Source organism: Humulus lupulus, chromosome 8 (assembly GCF_963169125.1).
Source record: "Humulus lupulus chromosome 8, drHumLupu1.1, whole genome shotgun sequence".
NCBI classification, from domain to species: Eukaryota; Viridiplantae; Streptophyta; class Magnoliopsida; order Rosales; family Cannabaceae; genus Humulus; species Humulus lupulus.
In genome coordinates this window covers 177,345,040-177,364,593 of record NC_084800.1, presented here as the reverse complement: position 1 = coordinate 177,364,593, position 19,554 = coordinate 177,345,040, and the positions used below count along the sequence as shown (strand labels likewise).

Here is a 19,554-nt window from a genome sequence, read left to right as displayed (position 1 = left end):
GTAACTCTATTTTTATTTATTATTTTTAAAAATTTTAATTAAGTTCATTAAATTTTGAAAATATAATTTTTTCACTTTCAAATTTTTTTTAAGCTGTTTTCAATTATTTTTGCGGATATAGTAAAAAATAAAGTTGTGTTTGGTAAAATTTTTGTTTTTGAATTTTTTAAACACAAAAATGGAAATATTATTTTTATTTTTGTTTCTTTATTTTGTAAAAATAAAAATATGTTTGGTAACTATTTTTTTTTTTAAAAAAAAAAACAAAAAATAAGAAATGTGTTAAAATGAGGTGTTGATTTGAAGAAGAGAAGAAAAAAAAAACGAAAAATTTGAAAACAGTTTAAACAAATTTTGAAAGTGAAAAAAAATTCTATTTTCAAAATTTAATGAATTTTAATTAAAACTTTTAAAAATAATAAATAAAAATAGAGTTACCAAACACTATTTTATATTTAATTTTCAAAATTTTAATTATTTAAATAGAAAAAATATTTTTTTAAGTGTTACCAAACAAATCCTTAATGTTTTAAAAAAACTAATTAATACACAATCTTTTTTTTTTTGGTGAAAAAGTATCAAATGTATACTTCCGTTGATATGTGTTATACCCACCCTAATCTTTTTTAGATGTTATGATTGGTCTACTTTATAATTTTTTTTTAAAAATAATTTTAAATCGATTTTAAAATAAAAAAAATGAATTAAAATACATTTAAAAATTTTAAAATAACAAAAAAATATTTAAATAATTAAAAAAAAAACTAAATTCTCTCTCTAGGCATGGTTATGTATCAACAACTAAATGCAAACCAAAAGGCAGCGACCCAGGAACTCAGCATCAACTCTGCCTAGCCTCCAAAGTCGCCCAAGACCCCAGATTTGTCCCCCTCGAGTCCAAAAATCTAGCCACGAGCTCAGATCCGCCAATATTCACTCAAGCCCGATACCTTAGTTGCGAGATTCTTCCCTTCCATCGACCTTAGTTCCGAGCCATATTTCAGATCTAGGTTTGTAATGTTCATTGTTTATTTTAGATTATTTTTTGTTCATTTTAAAATTTATGCTTCTCATTTTGGAGATGAACATTGAAATGGTTCAATGTAGTGTTTGAGATATGGAAATGAAGTGTTTGGGTTAGTGGATTTTTGGGATGAAGAACACGATGGGTAAATTGAAGAAGATGAAGAAATAGTGAGAAAAAGAAAATCGTTAATTATTTTTAATTAATTTAAATATTTTTTTTGTTACTTTCCAAATTTTAAATGCATTTAAATTATTTTTTTTATTTTGAAATCAATTTAAATTTACTTTTAAAAAATTTATAAGGCATAATAACATAACAGTTACGGTGAGTACCGGTAAATACCAAGAGAAGTAGACATTAGGTATTTTTCAACAAAAAAATTGGGTACTAATTCACAAATTTGTTAAAACATTAGTTACTTTTGTTGCTGATTCCCCGAAAGAAAAATGGTTACATGAACACGATTAAGCAGAAGGGCTAACAAAAACAAACACCGGCAATTGACATGAAATGTTGCTGCCTTTGAAAGAATCAGATCATGACATATTAAAAAGTTGCACTGGCCAGCTGCGTTTCCGGCCGTCGGGACCAACTCCGACAGTTTCCAAGGAAATGTCAATGCTGCGATGCTGAGATGCACGGGCAATGCTTATACGCAGACTGATCTTTACAGCAGGACAACCACCACTACCAACAATAGCAGCCGATCTGTCCAAGTTAGAGTTATCTGATGAAATGGCAATAGGTTCCCGGAATGTTAGGATTGTCTGTGACCAGTGCGTTTTTGGGGTGCAAGGAGAAGTGGACAAATTGGCTGGCATTTCTTTGCAGAACCTGCTAGTAAAACCAGTCTCAAACCACAAAAGAGCCCCATAACACCAGGTTGTCTTGGATCCCAAATCAGATGAATTGGTTTCTGCACTGCACAAATTTGGTTCCAACTCGGCACTTGCCGTAAAATCCACTTCATCTGGTTTCATTGTCACCAAGTCGAATGTCTGAAAGGGATAAAATATAAACCAAATCAAGAAAGGAGTACGAGAGGCTTAATACCGAATTTCTATAAAAAAAACCCTCTAGCAGAAGAAACTATAAAATATCTCATCCAGTTAATACTCAGCACAAGCACATAACATAGAAAATAAATAACTTTTGTTTAATTTTTTATATTATATTCTGATTTCTCAGGGTACCATTTTACCAGTTCTCAATTCTATTAACTAATAAATATTAGATCTCTCCTTAAATTTTTAATCCCAAATTATCAAACAAGATTTCCAAAACATACCACCAATTTCAAATATTACATACAAATCCCAACTCCCTATTTGGTGCTATGCACTGATGACAAATTTAGCAAGCTTAAAAAAAATGATTTTCCAGAATGAAGCAACAATGCCAACAAAAATAACTCATCATGTGCCATTTTATTTTCTGTCGCTTTTCTTTTCTTTCTTTCTCTTGTTCAGTTGAATCTTGGTTTGTAGTTTTTTTTATGTTCACACATCCAAAGCACAAAGGCTAACCATCATGCAAAAAGAAAAGCCTACGAACCATTACGTCTCTTATCTAGTAAACTTGGCCAAAATGTAATGAAGAATGGAGAAAATCAAGATTCATATGTAAAAGAAAAAAAAAAATCATATGTGATGTAATGAAGAATGGAGAAAAACAAGATTCACCATTTCGGGTCCATAGGCCACTGTCTCCAAATTTCAGGGAAGTCTCAGCAAGTTTTGCCTTATAACTTTTGAAGGGGAAAAAAATATAGCAATAGAAAGTGGTGATTTGGAAAGTTAAAATCGATTAGATTGTTTCTCAACAAAGTTTGGAGTGTCATGTGCAAAATAAAATGCTCACGATAAATGTAGTTTTAAAGAAGCTGAGCAAAAATTTGGCTAAACTCAAACTTAGTAAGCATGCATACCTAATACATACAAATAATAGATTAAGAAAGCTTTCAAAATACAAGGCACAGTACATCTGCATACAACTTAACTACTTACTAGAGATATTAAATGGAATTTATATTTTAAATATAAAATAGTGAGCAACACTAACCTTAAGAACTGCAGCATCTGTTACTAAATCATGACCTTCAATAACATCAACAATCGGCATTTGAGCAGCACCTTCAACAAGTTCCTTGCCTACACAAGACATGTTGAAACCATATACATTTTCCCAAAAAGGTATACTAGTGCCTCCTTTTCCAAATCCAGCAACTATCTAAAGGAAAATTGGAAAACAACAATTAGCAACAGTCCTTGGGACTAAATTTAATTCGAACAAACAAGAGAAACATGTAGAAACTCACAATGGTTGCTGTGTCAGGAAGTATAGCACCTCCGGGTTTTAACCACTTATCCCGTGCATAAAGCACAGAACTAAGCATGGACTCGTAGAGTAAGCAATATCCCATCCATTCACTCAATAATACATCAACACTATGAGGTTCAATTGGTGTTTTTTTGTCAAGATCCTCAACCATACATTGAACAACTTCTACTACACCAGTAGATGGGCTAGTGCAATTAGTTGGGCTTTTAATCCGCAAAAGACCATTCTCTCTTGCTATCTGCAATTAACAATACTGAGAAGCAGTCAATACATACAACCTAAAATCAAGAGGTTCAATAACAATGGTATTGAAAATTTTACCTGAGTAGCAACGGCAGCCATCTTCTCACTTGCTTCAACTGCTATAACCCTAGATGCCTTGGCCTGAGCTGAAAATAAACTAGAGGCAGAAAAAACTTAGACCCATCTAAGTACAGTTTGTCTACTCCCTCCAGCAAATATATATATATATATATTGATAAAAATATTTATCACACATAGAGAAACAAAATACAAACAAAACGAAAAGGAGCCTCACAGTAAGAAGTGGAACATTGAGTATAACTGTTGATTTGAATAAGTACTAAATGAAAAATCCAAAAGCACCCAGTACAAAATTCCACATTAGAAAGCTAAATGAACGACAAACTATGGTAGCAGTAGTGATGACATAGTAACCAGGGGGAAATGTCTCAACTTGATCTGTGCAAATAAAATATTGGGTAACCAAATACAGCCTAAAACTTAAAAAAATAGGTAAATTAACTTTGGATTATCTCTTTAAGTTGATATGACACAGGTAGTTACGTGACAAGATGCTTCAGAAAAGAAAACTTAACAACCAATGAGACAGTGGTATAACAGAAAAACCATAGGTCCATAACACAGGTTGGAAACTTCAGTTCTTTCTAATCAAGGCATAAACTCCTTCCAGCAAAAAGGCAAGCATCTATCCAGTACAGGATACAATTTTCATAAAAGCAATCTAATTACACATAAACTTTGTTCAGTGCATGAATCTATTATAAAATGTTATCAAGCGAATATGTAATAACAATCAAAGAATTTGATCATTCTCTTATGAAATAAACATAACTTCGAAAACCAACCTCAAAGGAACGAAAGCCAAAATCAAACCGAAGTTTAGTACATCATCACTCACTGGACAAAGTAAAGATGGAAAATTTCCAATGGGAAGAGCCCATATCTACACACAAAACATCTAATGATAAATGCTCAGGAAGAGCAAGCCAGACCAGCTATCTCACCTTAATATGCCAGTTCCGCAACCTACATCCATCACGACTGCACCATTCAGGAGAGAAGGATTGTCCACAATAGCTTTCCTATAAGCATCTGTTCTTACCTGAACAGCAAAAAAGAGTCTTAGTAACTCTAGAGACACACAACTTGGAGTTTGAAGGTAAAACATCAAATCTTAGTCATGCCAGAATCCATACCTTATCACTAAGCATCTCTCTGTGGATTCCAAATGAACTATAAGACCCAAAATAATCTGCATTAACAATCTTCACATCCTTTAGATCACGATTTGGAAAATAAGCTCTTAAAGTTTTATCATGTGTATTTCCTTCGGGTTCCCTTGAAGTCAAACCATTAACAGCACTCTTTCCAGAAGAACTTCCCACACTCAAATGGCCGCCAGAAATAGATGCAACATCCTCTTTCCCATATTGGCCATATGTATCCTGAATCTCACTATCAATGCAAATATCTTTAAACTTCTTCAGATTGGTCATAAGCTCCTCTTTCTCGAAGATATCAACAACAACATCATCATCACCATCATCTCCAGCTTCTTCATCTTCACTAAAACTGTACAAGAGTGAATCATCATGCAAAAAAGGTTTTAGGTATTGATCATTGTCCCAAAGAGGTTTAATGTCTTCAAGACTGACTGCTTCATGTAAATGATTCCAAAGATCTTCGTTAGACTTGCAAGTCAGTCCACAACTCCAACATCTCTTTTGGGAAACCTGGTAATTCGAGATAATAAAGAAAATGCAAATTCATAATCCAAATTCATTCGCTAGAAATCATAAGTTTGTTCAAGAAGTCACCGTTGATGTCATTCATTCAATCTCAAATCAACCCAATTGAAGTGAATGACAGTAAGAAAATGTAATGAAGAAGAAAGAAAAGGGGAGTGAGAGTGTAGCGTACCTGGGAGCGGACGTAGTTGATGAGCTTGAAAGAAGCGTAGAAATCCAAAGTGAGAGTTTTTCTAATGCTCTGAAAATCAAAATGGTGGGTGAAAATGCAGTGATGGAACAAAGCTTGGGTGTCAGTGTAGGTGGAATCGCAGAAGAGACAGAGGAAGGAAGACTCTTCTGGTTGGTCTTGGTCTTGGTCGTCTTCTCTCCAGTCATCCCAGCCTTGGAGGTCGTCTTCATCTTCATCTTCATCTTCGGTTTCATCAACGTGGTCGTCATCTTCAATCTGTCGGGGTCGGAGTGTTTCTTCGTCGTTCGCCATTACTAACTGAAAATGGTGTTCTGTTAAACCCTACACAAACCCTAACAACAAAAACATGTGATAATAATTCTCAAATCAAATCTTTATATATAATTTCATAAAAATATATATAATCTGGCACTAATTATTTATTTTAATTTTTTGTAAAGATAACTTTTTATGAAATTTGTATGGTTTTTTATTTTTAAATAATCTAGAAAAGAAATTTAATTTTTTAAAAAAATCTAGAAAAGAAATTTATGAAGTGTTATAAAACTATACATTAAAATCAAAGAAATCTAAGAATACAAAATAAAAATATATATTAAAATACAAAATAATAAAATATAGAAACACAAATATAAATAATAATAAAAAATAAACCTTTTTTTTTGTTAATAAAGAAATTGGTACATTAGACAGAAAATTGACTACAATAATTTAAGAAATAATAATATATTTATTCATAGATATATAATAAATGTGTAGATAAATAAATTTTTTTGTTTTAACGGTTTTTTAATGTTAACTTTAACGGAATATTCTTATATTTAACAGAATATTTTTATATTTAATGTTAGTTTGTAAATACTTAAACTTAAATAAAATAAAATAAACAATTAAAAAAATTAAAATAAGATTGTTGACCCTCAAATTGGTCAACGACACGGAGTCAGATAAATAATAGAAAATGAGATGAAAACAAGAAGAAAAATCAAATGGAAAGTAAACGACACAAACGATTTATAGTGGTTCGGCCCCAATTGGATGGTAATGACCTATGTCCACTTAGTGTTCTTATTGATATTAAATCTCAACACTGTGATCAATGAACTAGGGTTCACGAGTTTCACAAGCCTTGGGAAGATTACAACTTCGGTGAAAATCACACTATATCCTCCTCTCAGGATACAAAGATCAAAAGTTCAAAAGTCCATCCCTTGAGCCATTTGATTCTTATTTATAGGCTCAAGAAGATTACATGAGCTCATGAGTCTTAATTACAATTAAGACTTGCATATCAATGTAATAAAAGAAAATATAATTAATGCAAATATTACAAGATTGCATATCTAAAAGGACGTAATTGAGAGTATACGACCAGGCTGGTCGCACCTAAATGTGATACTTGATAAAATAATTTTCTGGTTGATGGTCGAACATGATTTATCCACTTAAAGTTGTCACGTGCCTGCCGTGTGTAGGTCAATCCTGTCACGTCATCAAGAGCCGTTTTTGGGTAAACATTTGCCCCCCAAGTTTATTTTACTGCAACCAGCATAAAGTAAACTTAGACAATCGACCTTTCGTATGCCTTGTCAAATTTGTCAGAGTCGTCCATGCCTTCTCAAAAAAGGCAACCAATCATATCATTGCAGTTTCCCAAAAATGGTCTGACGGCTATTACACTTACCCATACCTTGAAAAGTTACCCCTTATGATTACCTAGGTAACTGCACCTCGACCAATATAAATAACCCTTCAAAATCACTTTTTACATTTCACTTTCTCCTTAAGAACATTGAAGAACAAGGCGTAGAAAACCCAGAAACTTAGATGATCTTGACAATCCACGAAGTTTCTGCCTAGCCACCTGACTTAGCGTCTCAGAGATTTACTCCAATCTTCATCCAAGTAAGTTTCTCGAATTTTTCAGTCGTCGAGATGCCATGCAATATCTATTCTATATTTGTTTCGGACCTTGATTTCTTGAATTTTCTTGAAAGAAACTGTTTTGGGGTAAATGGGTACGTAAGTCTAAACATGATAGTATAAGGGAATAACACTACATGAGGCTTAGGAATTGGTTTGGGGTTAGGATTATTAATTTAGGGCGTAAAATCAAAGTAATTTTTAAGCATGTAGAAAAAACTAGGTTTTCCTGCCCTTTCATAGTCAAAAAGTTTTTCTTGAAAAACTTTTCACTTCTGCTTTTTAATCCATTTTCCAAACTGTTCGCATAGAATTTAGTGTTTTTATTAGAATGTTGCTGGTCGTATAGAAGCTTAACTTTAGCAACATTATTCCAACTTTTACACTTTCTTGGTCTTTTGGCCGTATATTCTCATCTCCCCTTCTCTGTTCGCAAATTTTCATGCATGATCCGTGGGGAGGTGAGAGGCCGATCGACGACGACTTGCTCGCCCAGTTGCTTGAAGATCAGGAACAGACGTCGTTACTTATCCCAAAGATTCCTTTTTCTCATACCCCTTCTAATAGACCTTCAACCAGTCCATCGAACATGGGTCGCGTAAAATCCACCGCCCAAAAGAAAAGGAAAACAACCTCTCCTCCTGCCAAACAGCCTGCTCCTCGGGCTGAAAATCCATCACCCAGACCTCAGTCTGAAAACACTTCCCAACCAGAAATCCAAACAAAGGCCCAACCTAGGGACGTCCTTTGACCAGAATTTGAATGGTACGTGGTACCTCCTAGCAACATCACAAATAGGATGGTAGGGAATTATCTCAAGAAGTACAGACTTCCTGGGATAACCCTAATCAAGCCCACCATCGACCAGTGGGAAAACTTGTCTGGGGGCGCTTACAACGCTTGGTCGAGATATCATATCGAGGCAGGGGCAACCTTACCTCTTCATCCGTTTTTCCAGGGGGTGGCCAACTACTTTGAGGTCTCTCCCTTTCAAATAACACCAAACGAGTATAGAGTGCTTTCTGCTCTCTATATCCTATACAGTCATATGAAGTGGCACGTCTCGACGCCACACGAGATCAACTGTCTATTTGATCTCAAGTCCAACCCCAATCACAACAACACGGGGTTCTTCCATTTTTACCACCAGGAGTCTAGTCGCACCTTCCTGAGTGAGATCACTCACAAGTCCAATGTGGGAAAGTACTTCCAGGAGTACGTTTTAACTCCAGATCAAGTCACCAACAATCTGGCCTTCACTGAAGGAGGTAAATTCTTCATTTACTGGTCGTTTAAATTCCTTTAGCTTTTCTGCACGTTCCTTAGAATGTTAGTATTCTTCAGGTCCATGGCACCGACCAGATCCTACTCTAGAGATGGATATACGAGCAGCATCCCTGGCCAGCATGACGGACATAGAAAAAAACGTCAAAGAGCTGGTCACGGAGAATGATCTAAGGCTGGTTCCTCACCAGGATGTGAGGGAAACAACTGCGGGGAGTGCTATCGGTGAAGAAGTTCCCAAGCAGCACGGTAACATCCCAAATTTCCTAATGTGGCTTAATGCCTGGATTAGGGGGGCAGGAGGCAATAATTGAGTTATTATGTGAATTATATAATAATATTATTATGTTTGCATGTTAGAGATATTAAATATGTGTATGTGGGCCCGTTTCTTATAAGAATGGTATTTTAGTAATCTGACCCGTTCGGGGAATAAATGCAAATGTGTGTTTGTGTGATTGAGACCACATTATTATGTGGATATATTTCGGTTACTCGACGAGAGGCGATCCCGATGAGCAAGTTAGCGAAAAAGTCACAACGGGGTTTTAATACCCGGCTCGGGGTAAGCTTAGGAGTATTTTATTGATTTAGTACATCACCGGGAATTAGTGGGTAATGGAAAAATTTATTGGTAACCGTGTGAGAAAATTGGAAGTAGCAAGAATTATAGGATGCAAATTGTGGATAACGGGATTTAAGGCAAAGGAAAAAATTTCCCTTGTGAACATTTGAGGTATAAGCTAAGGGTGAGGGGAAAAATGGTCATTTTCTCTTTAAAGGGTAATGTAAGATAAGCTGGGAATGTTTGAGAAGGCTAAGGAATTAAAGGAAAACAGCAGCAGCACTCTCTTTCTCTCTCTCTCACGTTCTCTTTATGCTCCATGGATTCTTGAGTTGTTTTTGGGAGATTGAAGGGTAAAGCTTGGGAATTCAAAGTGTTAGGCTTGGGGAAAACAGAGGCTTAGCTCAAGTGATTCATCTCAGCTGAGGTAAAATTCTGAACTAAAAATTATTATGTTAGTTCAGCTGGTTTATTTAGAACTATGGTGTTTATGCATGCTTGAAAGATGGGAGGTTGGGTTTGGGGATTTTGATGAGTTGTACCGTGATAATTAGTTGGGTTTGATTAGTGAGAGTGAGTATATAGCTTGTGGGAATTAAATTGGAGGAGTGGGATGAAATTGGATGAGTTTAGGTTGGGTTCGGTTGAAGAAAAACCCATAAATTTCTAGGTTCGTGGGGCTGGGCCGCGACTCTTTTATGGTGAGCTGCGGCCTGCGAAGGGAATTGTGAGCTAGCAGGGCTCGGTGGCAAGGGCGGGTCGCGGCGCCTCAGGGGTGCGCCGCGGCGTGCGTTGGTTTCCAGGGAGGCCGAGCCTCTGGAATTAGAGGCGAGTCGTGGCTAGGGTGTGAGGGGCCGCGGCCCTTAAGGGGAAAATTGGCTTAGATGGGATTTTTAGATTGGGAACTTAACCATTTGACTCGGGATCGATTCTACTTGTTAAGTGGAATTCGATGTCCCAGAGGCTAAGATTTGGTTTGGAAGCTTTTATTTATCTATTGTTGATGGAACTTCCTTATTACAGTTGTGACTAGGTTTACGCTAAGGGCTCGAATCAGGGATCGTACTCAAAGGGCCGTCGTTAGTAACTCGCATTAGGACCGAAGGTAAGAAAACTGCACCAGTTATGTGAATGCATGATTAGAGCTTAGTCAAGGTGATGAATGTGGAGATGAATAAAGCTTTGACTTTATTGATGGACATGATTATAATTGTGTTTGTGAATATCTGATTAGGTACACTGTAATGTGCATAATTATGATTATGCTTATGACTGCTGTGTGAATGTACTATAATGCATTGTGATTGTTGATAGTTATGCCATATGAAACATGTGAATGTTTGTTATGACTGTGAAGCTTGGTTTATAAACTAGAGGGTTATTAAGGAGTTAAGTGGGAGTCAACTCATTAGTTGAGAATATATTGAACTCTGGGAGACTCGCCTCATAAGTTGAGAGTCCCAAGGCTTCAACTTATAAGTTGGAGGCACGTGGTGGCTTGACTTATAAGTCAAGGGCTTAAAGAACTTAGTTTATAAGCTAAGATTGGCACAATGCACGTGGAGTGTAGGCCCCCATGGCTGGGCTACCCTGGGAGTGCGACATGCACTTGACTGGCTCAGATGCCAACAACTTGAAAGAAAGTGCAACATGCACTTGTGTGACTCTATGGCCTCTAGTTTGGTTTAATGAATGCATCAGTTTCAGTTATTACTGTTTGATAATCGTTTTATTCCGTAAGTTGTTGAATATGTTTTCTTGCTGAGTCTTCTGGCTCACAGGTGCTTTGTAGTGCAGGTAAAGATAAAGAGAAGCTCAACCAGCCATGAGTCAGAGGGCATTAGCAGTGGTATGTACATATGAAGTTCGCTCGACCACCACGGCCGAGATGCTCAGAGGAACTAGGGTCAAACCCAGCTTTTGCCGCCTAGGTCGGCTTATTGTGTAACCTGATTATTGTAATTGACTTTTAAACTGATGTTTTTGGGATCCCATGTAAAGAACATGTGTTTTAACTTAATGGAAATGTTTATGATTTGACCAAAAGTTTTTATACCTAAACCTTTAGTGGCTTAATCACATGTTTAGTCCAAATGACTTGTTTTACAAGTCTAGTACTGGTTTTAAACACACTTGGTAATGGACCCTAATTAGCAGGGCGTTACAACTTGGTATCAGAGCAGCCAAGGTTTAAGGGTTCCTAATGTTGGGCTGGGCATGTACATTCACTGCTAAAGACAAGCTTGACTCAGGGTTGGGTAACTATTAATATAGTTATGTGTATGTTTGCTTAAATGAATTATGTGTGCTTTATCTGCTAGTCTAAATAAGAAGCATGAGTTATTCTGATAGGGCCTGGCCCTTGACTACTGTATGTAGGTTGAGAACGTGTTTATTAGCATGATAGATGTTTGTAAATGTTATAGGATTGCTTATTTGCATCATTGAACTTGATGAATGTCATAAACGCTTATTAGCGATGCTGTATGTGTATTCTGGGTGGAGGATGCTTATTAGCATTGTAGTATGCTCAAGGAAAATGTTTATTAGCATTGTTAAGTGGTTATGCATGCCAAAGAATATGCTTATTAGCATCTTGTTTAGGTGATGCCATGAATTTCTCTGCTTATTAGCATGATTATTGAATGTGAATTATTGGGATGCTTATATAGCATTGTCAGTGCATGTGGATGCTTATTCGATTGGTTTTGAACCATGGGTTGATGTGAGATACTGTTATTACTGCATGATAAGCTGAGTCATTGATTGCAGATAGACTTGGAAGTATGCTTCCAGGGCAATCCAATGAGCCAGCCAGCGCTGGGAATCAGGCCGAAAGTAATGATCAGGGTCAGAACCCTCTGCCAGCCCCTGAGAACTGGCAACAGGTGCTTGCAAACTTGCAGGCTCAACTGTAGAGACAGAATGAAGAGATACTACAATTGAGGCAATAGCAGGTTCCGGCTGGGAATGCTACATCAGGGGCCCCATCTGCTGTTCCAGTACCGGCCGTACAACAGCAGACAGAGTTGGAGAACCGCTGGGAGTTGGTATATGAGCGGTTCAGGAAGCAGCATCCTCCGGTTTTTTAGGGTGGGGTAGATCCACTTAAGGCATAATAGTGGATGGCCATGATTGCTTCTATTTTGGACTTCATGATAGTTGTAGGCAATGAAAGAGTGGCCTGTGCCACGTATATGTTTCGGGAAGATGCCCGGATCTGGTGGGAGGTGGTATCCCAAACTAGAAACGTAACCATAATGGGTTGGGAAGAGTTTAAAACCCTCTTCAATGAAAAGTATTACAATGAGGCTGTTAAAGCCGCAAAGGCTGAGGAGTTCAGTAAACTTTTGCAAGGGAATATGTCGGTGACCAAGTATGCCTTGAAATTTGACAGGTTAGCCAAGTTCGCTCCATACTTGGTGCCCACTGATGGGACAAGGAAGGAAAGATTCCTTCAGGGGCTGCAGCCTATGATAGCTCGGGATGTCAAAATTACCACTGTACCTGGAGTGACGACATACGCTCAGGTAGTGGAGAGAGCCCTTATTGCAGATGGTGATGAGAATAAGATCTGGCGTGATAATGCAGCCAGGAGAGATATGAGGAGGATGGGACCTCCCTTCTTAGGAGTAAGTAGGGGCGGAGGCCCCAGTGACTAGAAAAGGAAGACCCCGGATACCAGTTTATCTCCTAGACCTGATAAGAGGCCATAGGGTGCGCAGATTGGCCGCCAGGGCGGCAATGAGAACTGGAAGACATATCCAGAATGTGCCAGATGCAGGAGATGTCATCTGGGTGAGTGTCGGGCGAAGGCCTATTTTGTATGTGGACTTGTGGGGCATCTTAAGAAGGATTGCCCAAGACTGAAGAAAGAAGAACTTAAGAAGCTAGATAGCTCGACTCCGGCTCAAGTATTTGCATTGACACAAGCTGAGGTTGAGGCTAGGCCTTCAGTGGTCACAGGTCAGCTTTCTAGTGCTGGCATATCTTATTATGTGTTGATTGATTCTGGTGCTACACAATCTTATGTATCTAGTAAGATTGTTGATAGTCTGTGTAGGCCCTGTGAGTTTTATGCTGTGGGATTTGGGACATTATTACCCACTGGGGAGTTGGTGGTTTCCAGGAGGTGGGTTAGGTCTTTACCAGTGATGGTAGATGGTAGGGAATTATCGGTTGATTTGATAGAGTTAGCCATGACCGATTTTGACATGATTTTGGGAATGGACTGGTTAACTAGATATGGAGCAACCATTGATTGTAAAAAGAAGATGGTAACTTTTGAACCTGAGGGTGAGGAACCTTTCGTATTTGTTGGCACTATGCATGGACCCCGAATGCCTATGATTTCAGCATTAAGGGCTAGGGACCTATTATAGAAAGGCTGCATAAGATTCCTAGCCAACGTGGTGGATACCACGCAGGTCATGCTAGTGGGACCATCAGAGACTAGGTTGGTCTGTGAATTCCTGGATGTGTTCCCAGAGGATTTACCAGGGTTGCCGCCGCGCAGAGAGATTGATTTTGTTATTGAGCTGGCACCAGGAATAGAAATAGTGTCTAGGGCACCTTACAGAATGGCCCCAGTTGAGTTGAGGGAACTCAAGGTACAGTTACAGGAGTTGTTGGATATGGGTTTTATTAGACCTAGTTTCTCACCATGGGGTGCGCCAGTGTTATTTGTGAAGAAGAAGGACGGTTCTCTAAGGATGTGTATAGACTATAGAGAACTGAATAAGTTGACCATGAAGAACAAGTATCCTCTATCAAGGATATATGACTTATTTGATCAACTTCAAGGTAAAATGGTATTCTCAAAGATAGATCTTTGATCTGGTTATCACCAGTTGAGAATTAAGGACGAAGACATACCCAAGACAGCTTTCCGTACTAGGTATGGACACTATGAGTTTCTCGTTATGTCATTTGGTTTGACTAATGCCTCGGCAACTTTTATGGATCTAATGAACAGAGTGTTCAAGGACTATCTGGACTAGTTTGTGATCGTCTTCATTGATGATATCTTGATTTATTCACAATCAGAGGAGGAGCATGAACAACACCTCAGGTTGGTCTTGCAGAGACTAAGAGAACATAAGCTATTCGTGAAGTTTAAGAAGTGTGAGTTCTGGTTACCACATGTGACATTCTTAGGTCATATCATTAGTAGAGATGAGATCAAGGTAGACCCATCTAAGATTGAAGCTATTAAGAACTGGCCAAGGCCAAGGAATGCCTCAGAGATTAGAAGCTTCCTTGGGTTGGCAGACTATTATAGGAAATTTGTGGAAGTATTCTCTAGAATATCATCCCCATTGACAGAATTAACACGTAAGAACCAGAAGTTTACATGGTCAAATAAATGTGAGAGTAGCTTCCAGGAGTTGAAGCAGCGTTTTATTACCGCTCCAGTCTTGAGTCTTCCGACTGGTCAGGAGAAGTTTATGGTTTACTGCGATGCCTCGAGGCAGGGGCTAGGCTGTGTCCTTATGCAGGTAGAGAAGGTGATTGCCTACGCATCACGAAAGTTAAAGGATTATGAGCAGAGGTATCCAACTCATGATTTGGAGTTGGCAGCAGTGGTCTTTGCATTGAAGGTATGGAGGCATTACCTTTATGGAGAGAAGTGTGAGATATATACAGACCACAAGAGCCTCAAGTACTTCTTTACACAGAAGGATTTGAATATGAGATAGAGGCATTGGTTGGAATTGGTGAAAGACTATGATTGTGATATTCTTTATCATCTAGCGAAAGCCAATGTGGTGTCTGATGCCCTAAGTCGGAGAGGTCCAGGGCAGTTGTATAGCGTGAGACAGATATCTAAGGAGTTAGCAAAGGATATGACCAGAGTAGGGATTGAGTTATTAGTTGGCCAGTTGGCCAACATTACCCTGCAGTCTACTCTCCTAGAAAGGATAAAGGAGAGTCAATTACAAGAGCCACAGTTGGTGAAGGTTAGAGAGGATGTTCTAGCTGGAGCAGCTAGGGACTATTCTATATCTAACATGGGCCTGCTAAGATACAAGGGTCGGATTTGTGTTCCGATGGATGTTGTTATTAGACAAGAGATTCTGGATGGATCTCATACCACCCCTTATTCCTTGCATCCCGGTACCACCAAGATGTATCAGGACTTAAGAACTTTGTATTGGTGGCCGGGGATGAAGGGTGATGTAACTGAATATGTAGCCAAATGTCTGACGTGTCAGCAGATCAAAGCTGAACATCAGAGACCTGCAGGATTATTACAACCCTTAGACATTCCATAGTGGAAGTGGGAAGATCGCAATGGATTTTGTGGTGGGATTGCCTAAGACAGTGGGTCAGCATGATTCAGTGTGGGTGATAGTGGACAGATACACTAAATCAGCTCACTTTCTACCAGTGAAGACAACCTATACCATTAACCAGTATGCATATCTCTATGTTAAAGAGATAGTACGTCTTCATGGAGCTCCGAGGTCGATCGTGTCAGATCGAGATCCTACTTTTACTTCCAAGTTCTAGGGAAGTTTGCAGAAGGCAATGGGCACGCAACTAAAGTTTAGTACAACGTATCACCCTCAAACCGATGGTCAGTCTGAGAGGACTATCCAGATACGGGAGGACATGCTGAGAGCATGTGTACTGGCTTTTGAGGGATCTTGGAGTAAGTATTTACCTCTGATAGAGTTTTCCTACAACAATAGCTATTAGGTGACCATAGGAGTGGCTCCTTATGAGATGTTGTATGGTAGGAAGTGCAGATAACCTATTCATTGGGATGAGTTGGGTGAGCGCAGATACTTGGGTCCTGAGGCAGTTCAGAGGACCAATGAAGCTATAGAAAAGATCAGAGCTCGGATGCTCGCATTGCAGAGTAGACAGAGAAGTTATGCGAATCTGAAGCATAGGAATGTGGAGTTTCAGGTGGGAGACTATGTCTTCCTTAGAGTCTCATCGTTCAAAGGGGTGAGAAGATTTGGCAAGAAGGGCAAGCTGAGCCCTAGATTCGTAGGACCATTTGAGATTCTGGAAAGAATCGGTCAGGTAGCCTATAGGTTGGCATTACCTCCGGCGTTGTCGGCTGTGCACAACGTGTTTCATATCTCGATGCTACGAAAGTATTTTTCCGACGAGACTCATGTGCTGAGTTATGATGATCTGGAGCTGCAGACAGGTTTGTCCTTCGAGGAGCAGCTAGTCCAGATATTAGACAAGAAGGACAAGATCCTAAGGAATAAAGTTATACATTTGGTGAAGGTATTATGGAGGAACAGCAAGGTCGAGGAGGCGACCTGAGAGTTGGAGTCAACTATGAGGGATCAGTATCCCGAGCTGTTCAAGTAAAATTTCGAGGACAAAATTCCTATAAGGAGGGGATAGTTGTAACATTCCAAGTTTCTTAATGTGGCTTAGTGCCTGGATTAGGGGGCCGGGAGGCAATAATTGAGTTATTATGTGAATTATATAATAATATTATTATGTTTGCATGTTAGAGATATTAAATATGTGTATGTGGGCCCGTTTCTTATAAGAAGGGTATTTTAGTAATTTGACCCGTTCAGGGAATAAATGCAAATGTGTGTTTGTGTGATTGAGACCACATTATTATGTGGATATATTTCGGTTACTCGACGAGAGGCGATCCCGATGAGCAAGTTAGCGAAAAAGTCACAACGAGGTTTTAATACCCGGCTCGGGGTAAGCTTAGGGGTATTTTATTGATTTAGTACATTACCGGGAATTATTGGGAAATGTGAAAATTTATTGGTAACCGTGTGAGAAAATTGGAAGTAGCAGGAATTATAGGATGCAAATTGTGGATAACGGGATTTAAGGCAAAGGACAAAATTGCCCTTGTGAACATTTGAGGTATAAGCTAAGGGTGAGGGGAAAAATGGTCATTTTCTCTTTAAAGGGTAATGTAAGATAAGCTGGGAATGTTTGAGAAGGCTAAGGAATTAAAGGAAAACAGCAGCAGCATTCTCTTTCTCTCTCTCTCACGTTCTCTTTATGCTCCATGGATTCTTGAGTTGTTTTTGGGAGATTGAAGGGTAAATCTTGGGAAATCAAAGTGTTAGGCTTGGGGAAAACAGAGGCTTAGCTCAAGTGATTCATCTCAGCTGAGGTAAGATTCTAAATTGAAAATTATTAAGTTAGTTCAGCTGGTTTATTTAGAACTATGATGTTTATGCATGCTTGAAAGATGGGAGGTTGGGTTTGGGGATTTTGATAAGTTGTACCGTGATAATTAGTTGTGTTTGATTGGTGAGAGTGAGTATATATCTTGTGGGAATTAAATTGGAGGAGTGGGATGAAATTGGATGAGTTTAGGTTGGGTTCGGTTGAAGAAAAACCCAGAAATTTCTGGGTTCATGGGGTTGGGCCGCGACTCTTTTATGGTGAGCCGCGACCTGCGAAGGGAATTGTGAGCCAGCAGGGCTTGGTGGCAGGGGCGGGCCGCGGTGTGCGTTGGTTTCCAGGGAGGCCGAGCCTCTGGAATTAGAGGCGGGCCGCGGCATGGGTGTGAGGGGTAGCGACCCTTAAGGGGAAAATTAGCTTAGATGGGATTTTCAGATTGGGAACTTAACCATTTGGCTCGGGATCGATTCTACTTCCTTGTTAAGTGGAATTCGATGTCCCAGAGGCTAAGATTTGGTTTGAAGCTTTTATTTATCTGTTGTTGATGGAACTTCCTTATTACGATTGTGATTGGGTTTACACTAAGGGCTCGAATCGGGGATCGTACTCAAAGGGCCGTCGTTAGTAACTCACATTCAGACCGAAGGTAAGAAAACTGCACCTGTGATTAGTGGTGAAAAATACACATTTATTGATTTTAATTGTCAAAATAAATTAGGTTTTAATTAATATTTTCATGGAATTAATACGACTTATTTTATAAATGAAAATATTTGATTATTATTTAATTTATTGTTATTTTGTACGAATCAAAGTTGTATTTTGACACTTTGAAATGAAGAGAAAAGAAAATAATTAAATCTGAAAAAAAGAGAATAGAAAGTGGCCCAATCTGAAGAAGCCCAGGCCCGTTGGCCCAAGCTCAGCCTTTTCCCTCTCCCTAACGCCACTTGGCGTGCTCAAGGGCCGCCACGTCGCCAGCAGCCTGCCCTCCTCCAGCTTGCGCCACCTGTCCACAGCAAGTCAACCAAGCAAAGCATCTCACGCATATGCCTCTTCAAGCCTCCTTTTCTCCTCTCAGCAAATCCCAAGCCAACCGCATGCTTCATCAACAAAGTTGAGGCCCAACATAGCTTTAGCCAAGGCCCAAAGGTAGCCTCCAGTGGCCCAACTGAAGTTTCCCCAACGCAGGCCCATTTGAAGCAGCCTAATTCTTCAGCCCAGGCTGCCTACGTGGCACTCTCTCTTTGGTTGAAAATGAGTCAAAACCCTCTTGTGTCACCAGCCATGTTTTGTGGGTATTGGGCTTTGTAAATTGCTATTTTGAGCTTTATAGATCATGTTTTTGTGGTATTTTAGAAAAAGAGCATTTTGACTATACACAAAAATAGCTAGGGTAATATTAATAATAAGATTTGATTTTTCAAAATCATATTTTATTATTAATATTTCAGATTTATTTTGTAAACCCCATTTTGTTGTTTAATTTCTTTTTAGTCCTTTTCCCCATCTATAAATAGGGACACTTTCTTCACATTTTGTATGTAATTTTTGGAGTAGAGAAACTATAGCAAAATTTCCACTCATTTTCTTCTCATATTATCTTCTTAGAATATTGTGAGAATCATGAGCATAATGGCCTAATCTTCCTAGGAAGGTTAGGGATGATTCCATATACAAGTGATGTTATTTTGCTACTTTGATTTACTATGTTCTTAATGTAATATATTTGAGTTATTTATGTTCTTTCATCTCTATCTTTATTTTGTTATCTTTATTTACTTATGCTAATAGTATATAGGATTAGTTATGCTCTTTCTATGTGCTTCTAATTAGTAAAAGTAATATTGATACATAATTTTATGTCTAATCTTCTATTGCATTATTGCTCTTGGTTAGATTTTTCATAAGATTAACACTGTGCTTTTAAAGTAAAGAACTTTATAACTCAAATGAACTTTTGTTAGAAAAACTATGGACTTTAATGTTAGATTTTCCAAGTAAATGTTGGGATGTGAACTATTTACTTATGTATTTTTTTGTAAATCAAGTAACCAAGTAACTAAACAAGCATATGGAT

At 38.4% G+C, this 19,554-nt stretch overlaps 1 protein-coding gene across 1 annotated transcript; it reads right to left on the bottom strand.

Moving 5' to 3' along the window:
• Positions 1–1,352: 1,352 nt before the first annotated feature.
• On the bottom strand, positions 1,353–5,934 carry LOC133798701 (probable protein arginine N-methyltransferase 3). The gene is made up of 7 exons (XM_062237138.1): positions 5,552–5,934; positions 4,828–5,364; positions 4,636–4,733; positions 3,689–3,767; positions 3,345–3,605; positions 3,089–3,256; positions 1,353–2,025 (listed from the first exon to the last, which is right to left on the bottom strand). Exons 1-7 carry the CDS (start codon positions 5,861–5,863, stop codon positions 1,564–1,566), a joined length of 1,917 nt encoding a protein of 638 aa, XP_062093122.1. The 5' UTR covers positions 5,864–5,934; the 3' UTR covers positions 1,353–1,563.
• Positions 5,935–19,554: the final 13,620 nt, after the last annotated feature.

Bases quoted from the DNA above. Each gene is read 5' to 3' on its own strand.
- LOC133798701 (XM_062237138.1), bottom strand. From the start codon at position 5,863: ATGGCGAACGACGAAGAAACACTCCGACCCCGACAGATTGAAGATGAC. The intron at 4,734-4,827 runs GTATGGATTCTG...TTTGCTGTTCAG, and splicing joins GAGAGATGCTTAGTGATAAG to GTAAGAACAGATGCTTATAG. The intron at 2,026-3,088 runs GTTAGTGTTGCT...TATCCCTTTCAG, and splicing joins CAGATGCTGCAGTTCTTAAG to ACATTCGACTTGGTGACAAT.